The sequence below is a fragment of the Tuber melanosporum genome (genome assembly GCF_000151645.1).
Source record: "Tuber melanosporum whole genome shotgun sequence assembly, scaffold_223, strain Mel28".
Classification (NCBI taxonomy): domain Eukaryota; kingdom Fungi; phylum Ascomycota; class Pezizomycetes; order Pezizales; family Tuberaceae; genus Tuber; species Tuber melanosporum.
In genome coordinates this window covers 58163-77699 of record NW_003298890.1, presented here as the reverse complement: position 1 = coordinate 77699, position 19537 = coordinate 58163, and the positions used below count along the sequence as shown (strand labels likewise).

Here is a 19537-nt window from a genome sequence, read left to right as displayed (position 1 = left end):
GTTTCTCTGATTGATTGGCAGATGACTCTTGCTTGATTACTTTTCCTTTGCCCTTCTGTTAGGTGGAGACAACCTGTATAGACTCAGAGTTGTCTAAGTCAATCAAGATTTATTCCTGTAAAGGGAGATTGTCTTGGAAAGCTCGAACTATACTCATTTCATTTAGGACTGCTAAGAGCAAGGTAAAGTAGATAAAGTAGAATAGAATTGTAAAAACAATATTATATTGTTAAGGTCTCTTCTCCATTTATTGATAATATCTAAAAGCTTAGGAGGCACTTCAATGTCTATATTCCGCATTTGAGTGTTTGCACACTACATCTAATTATTATATAAACTATGTATCTCTATATACATAACTCACAACATCGGGTATTCTTTAAAGGTGTGAACATCTAATGACACTGAAAACTACTACAGCCCATTTGGTAATTTCTTTTCTTCTTGTTTAGGAGCTCTGTTGCCCCTGATAGTAATTATTCAATCTTTGGAGTCTTTAGACTTGTAGCCTAGTTCTCAAGTCAAACAAAGTTAGCTCCAATCGTCTTTCTTATCAATGAAATGATCAGTTTCCTCTCTGGATTGTACCTGCAGAGGTAGTCGTAAATTCAACCTTTTTTGGTCGTCGACTTTAAACCTTTATAACTCCAAATCTAACTGATAAATATCTTCCAGATAACTTCCTATTAATTTGTAGATTACCATTCCACCGGATTGGTAGATAATTCCTCCATTAGGAACCCTTGGTTACTCTGGGTAATACAATTTCTGTTGTTGTTTTAGTATTATGAATCATTCTTACAACCACAATGCATTTCTAAACCCAGTTGTAACACTTTGTAAAGACCATTAGCTTCTGCAGTAGTATTTCTCAAAGCTCTAGACTCTTCTAATTATTGTAGAGTGGGTATGGATATACTTGCTCCTCGTATTGATTCCTTAACATTCTATACCATATTTCTATGCAAAAATGTCCTGTTATCTTCAGCTCATCCAAAGGATGTCCCATTTTTGAAGCCTTATAACCTTCTAAGTTGGTGATGGATTTACTCCATTCTACTTGCCAGACTTAGTTAAAGGTCCCCTCTCATCTATCCCATGCACAGCATCTGGTCAGATAAATAGCAGCGACGTATACAGTGTTCTACCTACACCCCCAACTCTGCAGTATTACAGTCACAGGACACAACTGAAATCAATATATATGATAATATATATGCCCCGTTAGGGGACTGGAGGCAGGTATTTGAGACTAGAGATTCCAATTCTGAGTGGAGTTACTCTACTTTGAGTGCTTCTTAGGTATCAGATCCTGGTATTTCTAATACCTTCATATTGGCACAATTCTTTGCCATATGGCCAGTTTTTCCACATTCAAACCATTTACTCTTCTGGCATCTAGATTCTTCTGTCGATTTTATTTTCTTTTTGAAGGATAGTAGTGCTTCTTCTTTAGAGTTATTACAGGGCATGTGGCAGAGTTGTTTCTTATTACAATAGGACTCCTAGTTTTGGTATGCCTTGGTTTCATGGAGTAAGGTACTCATTCATTCAGCTCTTGTAATTATTGTTGTTATTTCAATGGCCCCTACATTGAGTCATTCTACTTCTCATCAGAGTGTAGAATGCATGGTATCGTGGAACCGTCAAATTAGCATGTATTCTGAAATGCTTTCATCCTTTATTCGATCTTTGTACATCAGGAGTACTGTTGCTTTGGCTGTGATTCTTTTAACATATGATCTATTAACTTAGTAAAGCTCATTGAATTTCTTGAATAATAGGTCATTTGTAATAAAAGATTGGAATTGTTCCTTGAGATAGTTGAGTACTGTTGATCATTTCAGCTTTGCATTGCCTCCGTATTCCTTGTAGCATTGAGGGTATGTATCTATTGTCTTTCCTTCACAGAATGATCTTATGTACAATCCAGTTTTAGCCTTATCCAATCTACCCTCTTTAGAAGAAGGTAGTAGGTAAGTTCAGTTGCTCATTAGTCTAAGGCTTAGAGTTTGAAATCTTTTCCTTCTCCTGTTAACTTCGGTGATAGGTAGAGCTTGAGTCCAGGAAAGTCGGACAAGTCGCTATTATCTTCTTCAGGATATAATCTTGTATGTTGTTCTCCCAAAAGTTATCCTCCTACATTAGCCATATTGGATTCGATACTGGAGTCCAGGCAGCCTAGAGGACCGAGTACAGTTTTTTTTGCTGCAGTAGAATGGAATTCTCTCAGAAACTGTTCTGTATCCTTATTTGCGGGTTGTTCTGGTTCTTGCCCTTCTTGGCTGGGTTTTAGATACCTTGCAGGCTCGTTCCTTTTAGAGTCATTAGTAGAGTGCTAGGGCTTCTTTCTTATATGGTCTTGTTGTGGGATTTGCTTCCCACTTCAAGTCGTTAATGACTCTATACTGGTATTAAGAAGCTAAATGTACTATAATCCTGCTGCTTCTCCTCGCTAGCATTCTGAGGTAGATGTCAATAGGTTAATCTGGCCTAAATCTGGTGACAATCTTGTAACCAATTGCGGAGGTTAAAAACATATAACGTGTTCGCAAGATGCTAATCATGTTTCGGCATAATGTACAATAGCTGACAGGTGGCCTGCTTTACCAGAGAAGAGGCCAGAGCTGCAAACTAAAAGGTCTTCTTTCAAGGTATAGTGTGAAATCAAAAAAGTAACCATTCAACCAAGTATATTGAAATACTGTCTATCGAAGTCTCCCTTTTCCATCATAGAATCAGGTAGTCTTTAAATACAAAAATCTATTCATGTCTAGCATGAACAAAACTAATCAAAGGTATTGAGTGATACATTTTGGTAAAACTACTTAAGTATCAAAACGATACTTAAAACAAAACATAAAACAAAACCAATAACATAGTACCCATACTAGTTACAGTGTTGACTATTCCTTTACTCAGGAAACATCATAGTGGCAGTGGAGAGAGGTGGGGGGCTACAATTATAACCTGTATTATTAAAAAACTAGGTGGGAGGAAAATAAGAGTAACAGAGTATGGAAATATTCATTAATCTTACCCTTACTTTTTATAGGATTGCACCTCTTACTTAGGCTTTTATTTTATTACTAACATCCAGGTTGTAGATAGAAATACAAGTTCTAAATAGAAATACAGGTTGTAAATAGTCAATAAGTGATTAAGTTGTTAATTCACTGAAGTTCATATAGTTCTAAATTATGCAATCCAGAGTTGAAAATCTCACCCCTCCTTTTGAACAATCTCATAGAAGAATCAATGGTAACGAAATCTTTCCGAGTAATATTCTGATATTTGTCATAGTATCATAATTGATTTTTTCTTTTACCTCTACTACTATGTCAGATAGTGTGTTTTAGCCTTCCCGATTATAAAATCACTTTGATGAAAAGCTGAGCTTCATTTCTTCGAGCCCATCGAGGTTTTACTTTTAAACCTACATTTTATTTCCCTCGTTTGTAAATCAATACTGTTTGGCATACAATAGTTACCAATCGTGGTTTGAAAGTTCCCTGAAATCGTGGTTCTGGAAGCATGATTGGTAGCCATCCAAATTCTCCAAACTTCGACAACCGGCCCCTAAATGATCTTGGGACCGTATTATCGAATTTCCTCGGTTTTTGCGGTATTCCGCTGACCTCAATTTTCACTTTTGGGAAATAATCCAGTTTCTCCTATCATACTCTATTTGTTTTGCTATCTACCATGAGCGGAAGTGGGAAGAGGGTACCGACATTTGGACATTCCCCCCCCCCACCCAAGGACGATTCCGTACCACAAAACCTGGCCATGGCCCGGGAGAGAGGAGGAAATGTTTCTACCATCATGTCATACCCCATCGATCGCACCCTCCGCTGACACACACCTTCAATCTCCGCTGAAAGCAAGCAGTGAGACAGGAGACTTTCTTTTTTAGCGCTCTAGAGGCGATACCGTTTCTACAACATGTGTGGATTTGGACTTTTAGGGAACGGGAGGAGGAATGGGCCGCTTTGTATCCATATTTTAACTACCCAGTCAACAACAACGCCTTGCCCTTACAAGCCGGAAAATGTTAGAAAGGACCATGGTTAGAAGGGATATGATACACGTCTGTCAGAAGAAGCGTTCACAGTATATCACTCGTTTGGCCGAAGTAGGGCAATGGCCGACCTGAAGTGGTCCTTTAATGTCGCGGAAGCATACTCATCTCAGGGTACCCGGGTTCGTGTCACTGTATAATACACAGGCCGAGCTCTGTGGGTATATCAGTGCGATGGTATCTGGCACATGTGGCGATGGAGGGATGGGAAATCAACACTACTTATTGCCAATCGGTACCCTACCTCCCCAACTTACCCCTCAATTGGTAAAGTATCCGGATATAGGAAAACCACTTGGCACTAGAAAGCAATTCTTATCCGGTATAGCCGACACAGCTTATTGCCCCCATAATATCTCACTACAGGAAGGAGCCGCTAACATATGGTATGACCAGCCCCAAGCCAATTATCAATAAACAGATACTTTAGGAATTGGCGAGCATACCTCTCTATATTCCCGAGTCTTTACTTTCTCCCCGCTTCGTACAATTGACCTCTAATGGCAACTATTAATGCGTGGATTTATTTCTGATCTCGGATGCCCTGGTTGATGTTGCAGCGTTTCTAGCTCTTATCCTCCCTCCTCTGTTGCCCCGCCGACCCGATCTAGTATTTCGTTAGTACTGGTGTGGATAGCGAGGTTAGAGAACTTTATCTGCCATTCTCCACCTAGCAGGATTATCCCTGGATCCTACTGACCTAACCTTCCTTCTTTCGCTGCATTTTGTCGTGCATAGTGCTACAGTATCATAGCAATGGAACTTGTTCAGCAAAGCAATTGCTCCCTACATTAGCTTTCAAACCCTTCGGGTTCGCTTTGCCCTCCCATCATAGGTTCTCAAAAAGATCGGGCCCAAATACTTTTGGAGCTAGCATCTCTCGGGTTTGAACCGGTTACGTAAAAGCTGAATGGGAATCTGACGTCCGGTTTGGGTGTTCGAGGAAGAATGTTAAAAAAGAACGAGAAAAGAATAATAATACACAAGATTACACTCAAGAACAACTGGAGGTATTTACATTGGATAAAAAGAATACGATAAGTAACATATGGAATTCGTAATTAATTACCATCCCCTTCTGCCTCTACCCCCACGCGCATAGGCACCCCTAACATTTTGTTGTTGCTGCTGCTGCTGTTGCATCATACTCTGGTCGTAGCCGTATGCACCCATCGCCTGCTGCGGTCCTTGGGGTGGCCTGGTGAGAGAGAGATTAGCCTAGCCCACGAGCATCGACCCAGGAGGTTAAAAGCCTTACATCCCAGCTCTCCTCGGATCAGCCGCCATTCCGTACGCCCCGGCAGCGGCGCCGCTCCTGTCATCGTATCCCCCACCCATCGGACCAGCCCCGTACATGGACGGGTCAACCATCCCACTAACCATACTCATATCCGTCCCACCGGCACTTGTACCGACTGCTGTTGTCGGTGCCCCGCCGGTGGCGCTGCTGCCTCCCCCTCCAGTGGGATTGAAAGCCATCATAGCCGCTGCAGTATTCATGTCCATCCCCCCAACACCAACATTAACAGCAGACGGGTCAACAACAATCCCTGGCATTCCCAATCCCCCAGTCATACCTGAGAGTAACATCATCTGCTCCATCATCTTCCTCGGATCGAATTCCTCCCGCATGGACTCTTGCTTCTGACAATATGCTGTCCAGGTAAACTCGTCGAAGCCGTAGTTGAAGTAATCCGTCACGTCAGCCCCGGGCTTACGCCACGGTTTGTCGGAGGGTAGGAGCGTGTCGGAGTCCAAGGAAATGGACTTTATCGGCGTTCCGTGGTAAGCTGGGTTCCCATTCAGGTCTAGTTTTGAAGAAGAGCTTGTCGGAGGGTGAGGGTGTTGGGAGGATGCGGGACCGGTTGGGGGATGTGGTGTTGTGCTGGTTGATGGTTGGGGCGTTGTGGCTTTTGCGGAGCTGGAGGATTCTGGGATGGGGCGGGTGGGGGCCATGCGGACTTGGTTGTAGCGAGATGGTTGAGGGGGCGGCTCCGGTCGAGTACCGTCTTTTCGCTCAATTACGAATTCAATTTCCTGGGTCACAAGTCAGCTATTTGAGGAATTCCAAGTTAGAATTGTGTGTTTGTAGGCACATCTTCGCTGTCGTCGACTTCTACTTCTTCCTCTACTTCTTCCTCTTCCTCTTCACCTTCTTCTAGGTCGCCTTCCTTAGCAGCACGCTCGGGAGCGCTATCTGCCATTGGTGTATCTCCTTCAGAGTGCTCAGGGAGGTTTTCAGGTAGTGCGGTGGGAGGGGAATTTGGAGCTTGCTGGAGAGTCGCACTGCTAATGGAAGTCTCCTCCGTTGCTGCTGGATCATCTCCGTAGAGGTATGCGTCTTCATCTTGGTCCATTATTGATTTCTTTTAAAGGGGTAAATTGTGTCGAGTAATTGGGTTCGAATAGTTGTGGTGATTGGTGTGTTGATGTGGTTTAGTGGAAGCCGGGGCGAGGTAGAGCGGGTAACTCCCCTCATTAGCCACTTTTCCGAACATCACATCCCTGCCTCCAATTTCCTGAACCGTTGGAGTTGAGCCTCAACTGCCTTAGTCCATCTAACTAGCATCCCCTCGATCTACGCTCGAGCGCGTTGTGAATGTTGAAAGTCTGAGGGAGAAGATATGGATAATCAGAAATTGCCAGCGGGGGTGCCGAGCTTTTTTTCTTGGCCCTCACTGACAATGTGCTCACAAATACACCCAAGTGCACATCTCATCATATATCACGTGCATGCTCAGAAATTTCCCCCTCTGCATCTACCATCACTGTTATCAGATCTTACATTCTTACGAGATGAGATAGCAGGTCTTGGCGGTACTGCTCAGTATAACAACAACATCCAAAGACCCTTTCATTCATTGAATCTATCCCTTCCACCAGTGTTCAACTCACACCACTTCAAATCGCCAGATAAGACCCTCACCTCTTATGTCTCTCTTCGGGCGAATAAATACACCCACCTCTGGAACCCCATCACTTTTGTAATAGCCTTCCGCATCTTTCGCAAGCTTTAGAGAAATGCTAACAATATGTAACTCGCGTCGTTCAGCGGTGGACAACAACAGCAGCAGCCACAAACTCCACTATTTGGCTCAACAACCACAACTAGCGGTAGTAGTGGAGGCCCCCTTGGCGGCGCGTCGCAGCCAGCTGCCCCTGCCCCTGGTGGATTGTTTGGCGGCGGACAGGCGCAAGCGCAAACCCCAGCAATAGGTACTGGTTGCGGTATTTCCGGTGGAGCTGCAACTCCGGCCACAAGTGGAGGAGGGGGAGGGGGGGGGGGGGGATTATTTGGTGGTGCTCTAACTCCTGCCGCCACTCCTGCCCCCGCAAGCGGCGGTCTGTTTGGAACTCCCTCAACAACTACCCCTACCACCGGAGTCGCGCCCACAGGGGGACTATTTGGTGGTGCTACTCAAGCAGCTACCTCAGCCCAGCCCGCCGGAGGACTCTTTGGAGCTGGAACAGCGGCATCAGCTTCTGCGCCCGCTACTGGAGGGGGATTGTTTGGTGGGGGAACTTCGCAGCCGCCTCCTAAGCCTTTATTGTATGTCGCATCCCATATTCTAGAAATTTCTCGGCTCACGTTTATAGTACTGGCCCTTCTGCAGCAACCACTTCTGGCACCGGTGCATTTGGTAGCACGGCAACTCCAAGGCCTGGTGGATTATTCGGTGGGACTACTCCTAGTACCACACAACCGCAGCAGCAATCACAACAGCAGCAGAACACAGTTCCAGCAGCCACCATTGATGCTTCAAAACTTATACCAACTACCAGATTCGGAGACTGCCATGCAGAGGTTCAGAGAATTCTAGAGGGCATTGAGTAAGACTTCGTTCCAGATCGTCTGATTATAGACCTCCCCCACTCACATACCTTGCACTCCAGACAAGAGATCCAAGAGCAAATCCGCATCGCCACAGAGCTAACAGCCCACTTCCCTGGCCACCGCGCAACCATCGACTCTATTCCCTCAGACACCGCAGTTCTAACCCACAAGCTCGCAACCACCAAGTCCTTCCTCGCCGCTGACGACGCAGCACTGAGCACCGCGCGTCAACACCATAACGAAGACGATGCAGCCGCAACCCTATCCATCCGCAACGTTGACCTTTTCCGTGTGCTACCCGCCCAGCGCAGCCAGTACATCGCGCAGCAGCACAACCAACCCATGCGCGAGAACGACATCACGAGCAATAAGCCGATGATAAACTACTTCGACACGCAGATCGCAAAGATGGACCAGAAGTTGGATCTGTTCCTAGAGAGTGTGCAGGAGGTGGAACTCTCGCTGCGTAGTGTTGAGGAACAGGCCACCATGGGTAGTATCGGTGGAGAAAATCTCACAGCGCTCACGGGTGGGGTTGGAGGTCGGCAGGACGCTAGGAGGTTGAATAGGACGTTGAGAGAGTTCAATGATGCGCTGAAGGACGTTAGTGGGAGGATTGTGGATTCTAAGGATGGGATCAGGGCTTTAAGATCTAGGAGATAGATGACAGGATATCTTATGTTTTAGTAATGCGTGTATAGTATGGAAAGTGTGGTTCTCTTTTTTCTCTTCCTCTCTCCCTTTTCTCATTTCTACATGGTTGCCTTGCTCTTTCACAGTGGACATTGAGTAGCTTCAGGTTGAAAAAAGGTAGCGAGGGCTTCAGCTCATAGCCGGGATGAGCGTAAAATGATTCATTGGGAGGCTATTTGTAGAGATGTGAGATGTCGGAATGTAACACTATTCGGGGATGTTAGTTTAAGGTGGGAATGAGGACGCTGGGTAAACAAATTGGTGAACGACAGAACATAGATTCCCGGTACAGATATGAGAATATAGTGTTGATAGCTAGAGTATTGCGCGTCTAGACCAAAAAATAAGAGAAAAGATATATTGCCTAATACAACAAATTTCCCAAATAAAAACTCTCGATGTTAAAACGCCTAAAATAAAGGAATAGCAAATACGAAAAGAAATAACTAAGCAGCATTCGCTACCTCTGCCACAACCCGTTCTCCTTCCTCCAGCATATCCGTTATAGTTCCTAAATTCTTGATCATCCCCTTTCCGTGTCCCACAAGCAGTAGCTTCTCTGCATTTGCTGGTAAGCCGAGGTATGTTGGTGGTTCTCTCTCTGGAAGCGCGTTGACCCATTGCATGAAGTCTGGCATTCCGATACCTTCAGGGACGCAGAGAGGCTGGTCGGTGTCAACCAATTTGAAGTCAGAATTGAAAGCGTCAGGGGTGAACACGGATTTGACTAGCTCCGCCAAACGCTGGAAATCACCCTCGTCATCGATTTTACCGCCATAAGTCTCCGTAATAAGAGTACGAATCATGCCCCAAGGAAGCTTGGTTGGAGCAACATTCGTGCGGCCACCAGAAACGTGATCAATCCAAGTATCGATAATATAGGCCGAGCACTCATACTATCCCAAGACTTAGTGTACTCCTCAGTGCAATAAACAAGGGCGAGCGACTTACATCACTATCATTGAACTCCCACCATTCTTTCCACCCTAGGTTAGGAACGTAGCGTAGTCTCTCCTGAACAACCGCGTGTAGGAAGGAGAGAAGAAGATACACCCTTGCCTTCTCGGTAGGCTGTTGTTTGGCTGGACGTGTCGACAGCGTTGAAAGTGAATCCTTCATGTTGGCACGAACCCCGGCAGGTTGTTCGTACATGAGTACGCGTGAAGCACGTAGCAGATTGATGGGGATTTTAGGCGAAGACTCCATAGAGAGGAACAGCCTGAAGTTAGGATGGGGTCGTAATGCATCAAGCCTCTTCTCTAACGATTGTAACCATGCAGGAGTAAGATGCACGTTCTTGACCAAGACCCAAGTCCCAGCCGAAGCGGCATTGCTGACCGCCTTGTCTGCAGTTGCCAAACCTTCGTTTGAGCCCATGGCAATATTGGTGCAGCTAACCCTAAGCTGCTCCACCAGACCATCCACTTTGTAACTTGCATCGAAACCAGGTGAGGAGGCGAGGGCAATGGGGGTGGTTGCAGATACCTGAGCCACAACCTGGCGGAGGTCTCCAGCAGCATCCAGAACGTCCTTTCCAAAGACAGCGCCTACAAACTTCTCCGCAGATGGAACAAAGCGGTCCACTCTGCCAAGTTTGACAAGCAGAAGTTTGTTTAACTCTTGGTCAAGATCGGGTAGCTTCCCGTCCCAAACGACAGGAACAAAGCTCTCAGCAGTCTCCTCCTGAAAGAACTTCCCCCACCCTTCGGCGGTGATATCCTCAATGTAATTCTTGAAGATTGGAAGTGTCGAAGCTCGCCGAATGACTTCATCCCTCCTGTCCACCTCGGTCGAAGCGTCTACACCCGGAAGGCCATCATCTAAGATGCGGTCAATCAAGGATTTATCCATCTTGGATGGAGACGCCTGGGCCAGAAGCATTGCCAGGGTCACGCGGTCTTTCTGGAGCAATCCCAAGGCAGTACGTTGATAACTATAGAAGATCAGTAGGATAATACAGGAGATACCTATTAAACTCACGTAGTAACGAAAAGGTCATGGAGAATTATTTGAATACGAGCGTTGTAATCCGTCTCAGCTTGTAAACGCTTGCTGTCGTGTAGGACGGAATGGAAGATGCCGAGGAAATACCTAAATATTTGGTTGGTTTGTTGCCAGGTTAAAGGGGGTGGGTTAGGCAACTTACTGGAGCGAGAACTGGTAGAAGTGGTTTAGGTGATGGAGTTGTTCAAGGACCGCAAAGACAGCACTGCATGCACGGGCAATTACTTGATACTGGAGGGTGATTGTTTCTACCTCGGTCATTACACCATCTGTTTCTGCCATCTTGCGTGACACCTCTGCGGCCTCGGTCTTCAGGGTCTCAAGGGTGTCGATGACCCGATCATCATCCAAAATATTCCCCCGGGATTCGTTTAACGCTTGCAAAAGACGCTTCTCGAGTTGCCGAAGATGTAGTTTGAACTCGCCTTGGAGCTTCATCAAGTTCGTCCTGCGTCGGTCGACATCCGGTCTCTCGAACTTCAGTGCCTGGTTCAAAGACTGGGTCTGTAAGCTACTCTGGGTAACAGTAAAATTGACAAAGGTAGTACGACTGCAGATATCGGGGGCGAAGGATGCCGACGGATCACGAGTGGACAAATATAACTTGAAAGCAGGCGAGAAATCGATTTCCTGTTTTCCGAGCTGAATCAATACCCGACCTCCGGTTTTCTGGTATTCCTTGTTCAAGACGTGATTGAGAATGGGGTCTAAATGCTCCGCGTCCTGGATAAGAATAGGATTTCCGAAACGGAGTGAGCTCTCTAACTGCTTGGTAAATGAGTCGTCCAGGAAACTTGTGATGGTAAGACGCCGCTCTTTGCTCTCGTTTGCCAGGAAGTCTGTGACTCGGCCAGAAGGGTCGATAATGAGAGGATAACGGTTGAATCTCTTGAGGACAATCGCATTCTCGGTGCAAAGGTCATCCACTGGCAACCCGTTCTCTTGCCACACAAGTCTCTCGTCGGCAGTTGATAAATATTCTGTAACAGGATTATGTTCCTTATACTGAATACCGGATAACGAGAGATGGTTGAGCCAGTCGTCTGCCATCGATTTGCGATACTGTTGATCATAGAGCCCACCATATGCTAGGAATGCCGCAGACACAATAACGTCTCCAATCAACGTCCCTATTTGTGTTTCAAAGGACTTGCTGCCATACTCCCAACGAGTTTTCTCAGAAGACAAACTATCCAAAAGCTTAACACTGCGGTCAACTTTTGACTGGACACGAGACATCTCAGTTTTGAGAGCCTGAGTTTCGCTAATAAGGGCTGCATATTCGTCTTTGTATCGAGCAATGCTCCGCTCAAGCTCTTGGATCGTATCTTGCATTGCCTGTGCTTGTGCTTTTGTCTGTTTGGCTTGCTCTTCCAACTGATCAACCTCGTCCCTCAAAGGCCCTACCCGATCAAGAATCTCGGCGTAGTTGACCTGTGCTTCTACCCATTGAGCTAATGGCGCACATGCTTTGCTTGCCCTATTCATCGCTTCTGGGTTATAACTCGGCGAAGACAGGTAATCCTTTTGCATCTTAAGTCGAAGACTCTTGGTCATCTGCTTCTCGTTGTCAAAGTTGATGATGCTCGAGACGAAATCTGAACGTCCCACGATAGATTGTACTGTTGACCATGCATCCACCTTATGACCCAACAACGTGCAAACAGACTCCATAGCGAGTCGAACAGCAAGTGGAGGCTTCCCCATGACCCTGACTTCGTTCAAGTGGGTTTTCTTAATATTTCCGACACTCCTTTGGGCTTCAATGACAGCTGGCTCGGCCTTTGCAAGATCACTCAACACAACTTCCCTTCGCTGGGCAACTACCTTCTCCTGGACTTCCAACTCTGCTTGAACTTGTAGAGAGGCAGCTCGTTTTTGTTCGGTTTCCTGCTGATCGGCGACCATTCTTCGGAGTTTTTCGTTCGCCTCGGCGCTCTTTCTCTCGAGTTGTCCTTGTTTTTCGGCCAAGCTTGTTCGGAGCTCCCGCACCTTGTCGACCGTATCCTTTAATTTCTCCAATCCAACATTCAAGTGTCGCTGTTGCTCCTCAAGATCCTCGCGTTTCTCGTTATAAAGTTTAACATACTGAGCAACGAAGTCAAGGAAATGTCGGGGTGTTAGATATGTTGTCCTGTTTTGTTGCTTCTGGAGTTTGGCGTTGAAGCGGTGAAGCGAGTAATGGATATAAACCATCGCATTGACAACTGCCTCGCGATGGGAAGGCGGCAGTGAAAGTTCTCTATAGGCCACCGGAATACTATCGGGCGCCCTGTAGGTTGCTCTGTCGAGATCAAGAGATTGTGTTAATTCCATCCCAACTTGGAAGAAAGCCTGGTCCGACCAATCTCCAAACCAGTTAAGAACGCAACGATTGAATAATGCTGGGGATGTTGCTGCCTTAGATGATAGACCGTCCTCTGGGGGATTCATGGTGAAGACGACATGCAGATTCTTGACGATCTGTTGAGTGAACCATTTGTACAACTCCTCTTGAGAATCTAGAAGTAATCCTTGTCGCTGAGCACCTTCCTTACAGGCAGTCATCAAAGTTGCGAATTCGTCTCCCTCGAAAAGGCCGGGAACCTCCGCATTTGCTAGCAAGGTATTCATGCGTTCCAGGAAACCAGAATCGAGGACGTTAGACTCATCCATGATAAAACATATTTTCTCCCCTTTGCAGCCGCACCGCCGGAGAACATCCCGAAGATCCTCGTCGAAGTCTTCTGCGGAATATTTGCCATGAACTTTAATCTGGAAGACTTTGAGCCCATTCATCCAGGCCACAAATCGAGATAAAGTAGTCTGAGAACTCCGGTTAGAAAGATAAAAAGAACAATGAGGGAGATATAAACGTACCTTTCCACTTCCACTGACACCGATAAGAATCAAATGCCCCTGTGGTTGTCTGAAGACCCTGTCAATGCGCAATACATGTTCAAGTACATCGTTGAAGAGGATCAACGGCACATCCACTTCCTCCTCACAGAAAGTCTTTAGACGTGCCTTCGCGAAATCTCTTAATTGTTCTCTCTCCACAGGAACGTAGTTCTTGGATAACCAATTCGAAAACAGTATTGGCCCACCCAGCGCCTTCCTTTCGTCAATGCCAGGGAAATGCTGAAGGGCAATTCTCTTGGTCGCACCTGCGGTCCATTGTCTCTCATCTTCTCCGACGAGACGATCTTCGAACAACCGCAGTGCTTCATGAGCCCATATCCTGACCAGCCCTTCAACTGAGAGAGTTTCCAATGGCCTCAAGGCCTCGTACAAACCCCTAACCCATCTCGTAAGCTCTCTGGGGGAGTAAACATAGTGCGGTTGAATCTTCGGGGTAAATCTCTGTTGTGACTCTAAGTAGAATTGAACCATCGCTTTCGTAAGGGGCCCCGAGTATCCCCGAAGGGTGGGAATAATCTTCAAGACAGCACTATTAAAGGTTCCATAAATTTGTGTCAACGACAGCTCACCAGGATAATCGACCATGATGAGTGGTGCGTGCCGAAGGAAACGAGCTCCCATGGGTGTACGGCCAGCGTCGGTGGGGGGATTACACGCTCCTACGAACTGGATGCGGTCTAAGGTGACCCAAGTTTTGTCGGAGGTCCTCCAGAAACCGTTTTGTTCTACCAATTGTCTTAGGAATGATATAGCGCGCTGTGTCCCGTACTTGTCTGGTGCTGGCAAGTTAATCTCGTCACAGAATAGCACTAGCCAGCGCCCGATTTGGGTAGGGGAGAGCATCACTCCGTTCAGCGTCTTCTTATACTCGCAATATTGCTCAAATGTCTTGATGAGAAGGTCTGGTGTGGTAGCGCTGGAAAAATTTAACCCAACGACTTCCATGTTTGGAAGCTTTCTTAGAGCGCTAAACAATGTCATGGTTTTACCGGAACCTGGAGGCCCACACAAGAGTAGTGGTTTGTGTTCTGCCAGCCACGAGTATAAGACGTCTTCGTGTCGAACGGTGTCCAGAGTGGGGATGACGAGATCGGTCTGGGTGACAGAGTGAGTATTGATTTCAATCGAAGGTACTTGGTCTTGCCATGGTGTCCATTCTGCTTTGGGTAGAGAAACATCGAAGTCAATAATAGCGCCTCCTCCGGTCAAAGGCGGAAGCTCAATTGTCGCTAAGCCGCACACATAGTGCCCAAAGCATTGTCGGTCTATCAAAGGACAGTCTCCCGTAAAGCTCCAGACCAACGCCAAAAGTAATTTCTTCGAAACGTACGCTTCGACTTGCTCATCTTCAAGCGGGAAGTCGGCGTGTTGAATGTTGTATTCGATCATGGTCCGGCATATCTTATTGAGCAACGAGAAGAGTGTGTTTAGAACTCGAACTTCTGTAAATTCCATGATATGCTTGTACTTTCTGGCTTCCGCAAGGGTTTCCACCATAAAATTGTCATTGTCAAGAAGTTGACCGAGAAGTTCTGCCATGTGAGATTGAGTTGAAAGCGCCTTAACCGAGACCTGCCCAGAGCTGATAGTATTATCCTCATCGAGATCCTCAAATATAACTGTCCGAAGAGACTCGAGGTAATGGGTAACCATCATTTTTGAGGTGACTGTATCTTCACTGAACCAAACCATACCACATCGGCTGACTGTGGCTAAGGTAGCATATTTCAATGTCTCAACCTCAAACATGATGCGAACGTTCGGGGGGAGGTTAAGACGTTCTCCGTTTGGCAAGGTGAGTAGCTTGTTATCATCTAAAACACTACATGATATTGTTAGTTAATACCTAACCACGGATAGGGGTAAAGGTAAATACCTGTTCAAGTTCTCAACCCACTCCGGATCAACATCACCATCAAAAACAATCCAATGCCTCTTTGAATCTTCACCACGTAGATTGTCGACGATTTTCCTCAAAATACTAGTAAAAAGTCCATCGGTCCATTCTCTCGTTGTCGAATCGAGACTTCCGTATAAAGCCTCCTTCGACATAACCTTCGAGTCAATTATGTGATAAACGCCTTCTTGGCTCTCAACTTGCTGCAAAGCCTGAAGTAACACTTTCCAGGCACCAGATTTTCCCGAACCAGAGTTTCCAACCATCATCACACCATGGTGAATAGTTTGAATTTGGTATAGCTGCAAAACCTTGGTCATCCAGGTATCTGTCAAAACAAGATTTTGTTCGGTGGCAATCTTTCTTATTACTTCCTCCAGTTTACCTAGATTTCCGGGCACGTACTGGATTCCCGGGAACGACTCTTCTTCAATTCTAAGGGATTACATTAGAGACGAAACATGGTTTAACATAGGATTTGAACTTACTCCCTCATAATCTCTACATCGCTCCGAATCAATTTCGGGGCTATAGTTTCTCTCAGACTCTGCACAATAATCTGTGCCTCCCAGTCGGAGCCCGATATCTTTTCCCCGTCTAAATCAACGCCGTCGTTTACCAGCCTCGCTCTCTTTAATCCTCCAGAGCTAACGAGCACACTCTTCAGTGCGCGCAACCCAAAATCATAATGCGCCTGTTTTGAAAGTCGTGAAGCACAACGGTCGAAAAATGGTACTGTCTGCTTGGAAAGCTGCTTCGCCTGGTTAAATCCTTGCGAGTAAAGCATAACTTCGGCAATAAGCTCTTTATCAGGCTTCGACATGGCAACACTTCGGAAGAGTTTCTTAAGATTGTCCGGCAAATTCGAGCGGCCTGCATAACCAGGATTCATGGTGATAAAGATGCCTAAGTGTCTGGGTTAACACCGGAGTTCCATCTGAGATGTATGGGTATCCACACCTGTATTTTGATGCACCTTGAGCTGTCTGCCAACCAATTCTATCTGCGCGTTAGAGTCCTCAATAGCTTTCTTTAATCCAAGCTGGATGTTTTGAACTTGTTGCGACACAGCGGACAATATTCTCTCCTCCAGACGGTTAAACTCGTCGAAACAGCCCCATGCTCCGACCTGACAGATCCCCAAGAAGATCCTCCCCATCGCCTGGAAATCGAAGGTGTCATCACAACAAAATACCAAGGTGAACCGACCAAGTTGAACACCGAGTGCCTTGACCGATTCAGTTTTGCCAGTTCCTGCTGGGCCGTACGGAGATCCTCCGAGCCTTTGGCACAAGGCTTGGGTCAATGTCAAGAAGCACCTATCAGTCAGCGGTGTGCGCACAAGACGCTCAGCCACACCAAGATACTCGAATCCGTATTCCAGCTCAGCATTTGCCATTCTGATCTTTAGTCTACTCAGATACTCTCCTTCATCTTGGTAATGATATCTCATTTGGAGCAGCCATGTGTAATCTTCTGTTGAATTTGCTCCGGAATTAACAAGTCTAAATATAACGTCGCGTTGATGAACAAATTCAGTGATTAAATGTTCGCATTTTTTTCTCTCGATAGGCCCGAGATCCCCCAAAACCGTTGCCGCAAGTAGTGCGAGCACCTTAACCTCCTGCCCATATAAGTCCTGTAGGCCTGCACCGCCTCCAGCCAAAGCCTTATCCACCACTGTTGTCCAAACTACTTGGGTTGCAAGGACTAGTATCTGTGCCGGGTATTGCGCAATATATTCGGAGAGTTTTTCCTTGTTTAGATCTTTCGTGGCGAAAATATCCCCGAAATCCCGCACAGCCTCTGCCAAAAGTTCGGCCAGGGTAAGTTTCATGTTGGTTTCGAGAGCGGTTAGCCAGTCATTGATCTTTGGTGTCTTGATCAGGGAGATTTCTTTCTTCAATCTCACTTCCTCGCCCTCCTTCGATGTGAACCCCAAGATGGTGGAATCGTCGTCATTGAGTGTCAAACCGGAAAGCCCTGCAAACATCTTCTTGAAATGTTTCTGGATACGATAGGTATCGTTACTGTTTCCAATGATCTCAAGAAGATCCTCGTCACCGACAAAATAAAACCGAGGGAATGAAACCCTCTCACGCTCCAAGTATTCGCCAAGCGCCTTCTGAATCTTATTGAGGAGTTCTGCCAGACGCTCCAGGGACTTCTGGGCACCAGAGATGTTCAGAACGTCGAGAATGTAAGGCGACTTGTAGACCTTTTTCATAACGGTGAAAAACTCGGAATTTATGTTTTGGAAACGGGAAGATTCGATAGGTAAAAGGTGCTTGATGTCAGCGTTCCCGGTGAAGACGCCTTCGAGATAAACCCATTGGCGCTGTACATCAATCCAGATGTCGAATAAGACATGAACTCTGTTCAGTTTGTCTTCCCATGAGGACGCCTCATCTTCAAACTCCTTGTAATATGGGGAATGCCTCATCGCTTGGAGCGAATTAAGATTTTCGCTACATTTAGCAAAAAGATCATCCCAACCACGTATCAAACGACATTTATTCTGATAACTGACGAGATCGAGCACATAATTAGACCACGTTTCCCGAACCTAAAGTAATTATTAGCCTAGATCAGATCGCTAGTCCAGGGGATGTAGGGTTCGAAGCTACAGACCTGCTTCAAAAATTCCTCCAGGGCCATTTCTCCTTGTGCCTGAGCAATAATGTCACGAATCACGGGCTCACTGGCAACCAGATTGAGATCCCAAACTGTGCCTAGGTTGAGGGTGGACAAAAATAGTCGATGTCCTGGCTTTAATGCCTTAAATATCTTACCCCAATGTCTCTCCCTAACTGCCTCCGATTTCATCTCCGACAAAAGTGGGTTAACTTTGACTAATTGGCGAAGCACATTTTGAATGTGCTCAAAAGCGGCATATTGTCGCATCCGGCTAGGCATCTCCTTGGTCACGTTAATCAAACCCTCGAGTCCTTGACGAATCTTTCTAGTAATAACAGAGGACCAAGGAGTATCGCGCAGATCGTTCAGACTCTTCCAAATTGTGGAAAGAGCAGACCAAACGGATTTGAAATCCTGGACTTCCTCGAGGATTGAAACCAGGATATTCTCCGGGCCCGCAGGGATATCCAAAGCTTCTTTAGCTTTCGAAACCATCTCAGATTCGGACTTGAGTTGGGTCAATCTTGTCTCGAAGCCGCTCAAAGTTTGCGATGCCTCCTCCGGAGCTATGGTACCCGAAACAGGCTTTTGGTCATTCCACTCTCCAACGATATTTTTAATCTTGTCTGTAACAACGGTATCCTCTGCCACAATCTTTGCTCGAAGGGCGTCTAAAAGTCGTCAGTATTAAAACAATTATTCCCCAATATCAACAAAGTACTCACCAGTTTGATCCTGCACAATTTTGCTCTTACGGGCCAATATTTCATTCAGAGCGGCCCATTCTCCGTCAATCTGGTCAACAAATAGCCAGTCTTGCTGGAACTGGTATCTCTGCCGAGAGAGGGTAGTTTCTCCCTTTCGGAAAAGCTCAACTTCCGGTGCCCAAGACTTAACCTTGCGCTTGCATTGTTGCACAATAGTGATAAAAGATACGGCCTGCGCCGTAGATGAAGCCTCAAGAGATTGACCCTCTAAGTCACGTCGGGCTTTCCCAATTTCTGCGTGAGCTTCCCTCATACGATTCCCAAGTTTATTGGCAAACTTGACAAGGATATCGTGCTGCCATTGATCGTATTTCGCGTTGACCTTCGTCTGAACTTGCTCGTAATCTACGGAAAGGTTACCGAATGACTGACTAACATCTGAGGTGTCGAATGTGGATCGGGTTTTTCGAATTTCTGTCAACAATTGAAGCCATCGTTCAAGATTATCTCCAAGGATATCGTAGACTTGTTCCGACTGCAAATCCCACAAGGATTGGAATCTAAGCCATTTTTCGACATAAGTCCCAACTGCCGCCAATTTTTGTTCTATTGCTTCGTATGCGTCAGAAAGCGTAGGCGCACAACTCGCAGGCTGTGCACAGTCAATAAAGGAAAAAGAGGATTCCCAAGAGTATCTAAAACCTACCAGATCGGAAAACAGCATTTCAGAGTCCCCTGTCTCGAGGCCCAATCTGCGCCGCTAACCTTGGGGGTTAAAAGTA

The 19537-nt window shown here is 46.1% G+C and overlaps 3 protein-coding genes; 1 reads left to right on the top strand and 2 right to left on the bottom strand.

Annotated features, from left to right (window-relative positions):
- Positions 1–5041: 5041 nt before the first annotated feature.
- On the bottom strand, positions 5042–6491 carry GSTUM_00000796001 (uncharacterized protein). XM_002838115.2 has 5 exons: positions 6234–6491; positions 6178–6197; positions 5450–6118; positions 5340–5393; positions 5042–5279 (listed from the first exon to the last, which is right to left on the bottom strand). Exons 1-4 carry the CDS (start codon positions 6436–6438, stop codon positions 5358–5360), a joined length of 930 nt encoding a protein of 309 aa, XP_002838161.1. The 5' UTR covers positions 6439–6491; the 3' UTR covers positions 5042–5279; positions 5340–5357.
- Positions 6492–6960: 469 nt separating this feature from the next.
- On the top strand, positions 6961–8579 carry GSTUM_00000795001 (uncharacterized protein; the record flags this gene model as incomplete). XM_002838114.2 has 4 exons in its annotated part: positions 6961–7065; positions 7134–7631; positions 7679–7912; positions 7976–8579. The coding sequence occupies exons 1-4, from the start codon at positions 7013–7015 to the stop codon at positions 8577–8579; spliced, it is 1389 nt and encodes a 462-aa protein (XP_002838160.1). The 5' UTR covers positions 6961–7012.
- A 323-nt stretch (positions 8580–8902) lies between these two features.
- The window catches only part of GSTUM_00000794001 (uncharacterized protein), a gene marked incomplete at its 5' end in the record, with an annotated part of 14050 nt that continues 3415 nt past the window's right edge, over positions 8903–19537 (bottom strand). Inside the window, 14 exons of the mRNA XM_002838113.2 lie at positions 8903–9505; positions 9561–10542; positions 10590–10700; positions 10756–13418; positions 13473–14831; positions 14955–14975; positions 15087–15110; positions 15183–15336; positions 15391–15846; positions 15900–16317; positions 16372–16414; positions 16469–17977; positions 18043–18719; positions 18774–19515. Coding sequence (XP_002838159.1) covers positions 9056–9505; positions 9561–10542; positions 10590–10700; positions 10756–13418; positions 13473–14831; positions 14955–14975; positions 15087–15110; positions 15183–15336; positions 15391–15846; positions 15900–16317; positions 16372–16414; positions 16469–17977; positions 18043–18719; positions 18774–19515 — 9609 coding nt within the window. The 3' untranslated portion in view covers positions 8903–9055.

Bases quoted from the DNA above. Each gene is read 5' to 3' on its own strand.
- GSTUM_00000796001 (XM_002838115.2), bottom strand. From the start codon at position 6,438: ATGGACCAAGATGAAGACGCATACCTCTACGGAGATGATCCAGCAGCA. The intron at 6,119-6,177 runs GTGCCTACAAAC...CTTGTGACCCAG, and splicing joins AAGTCGACGACAGCGAAGAT to GAAATTGAATTCGTAATTGA. The intron at 5,394-5,449 runs GTTGACCCGTCC...CGATGACAGGAG, and splicing joins TGAGTATGGTTAGTGGGATG to CGGCGCCGCTGCCGGGGCGT.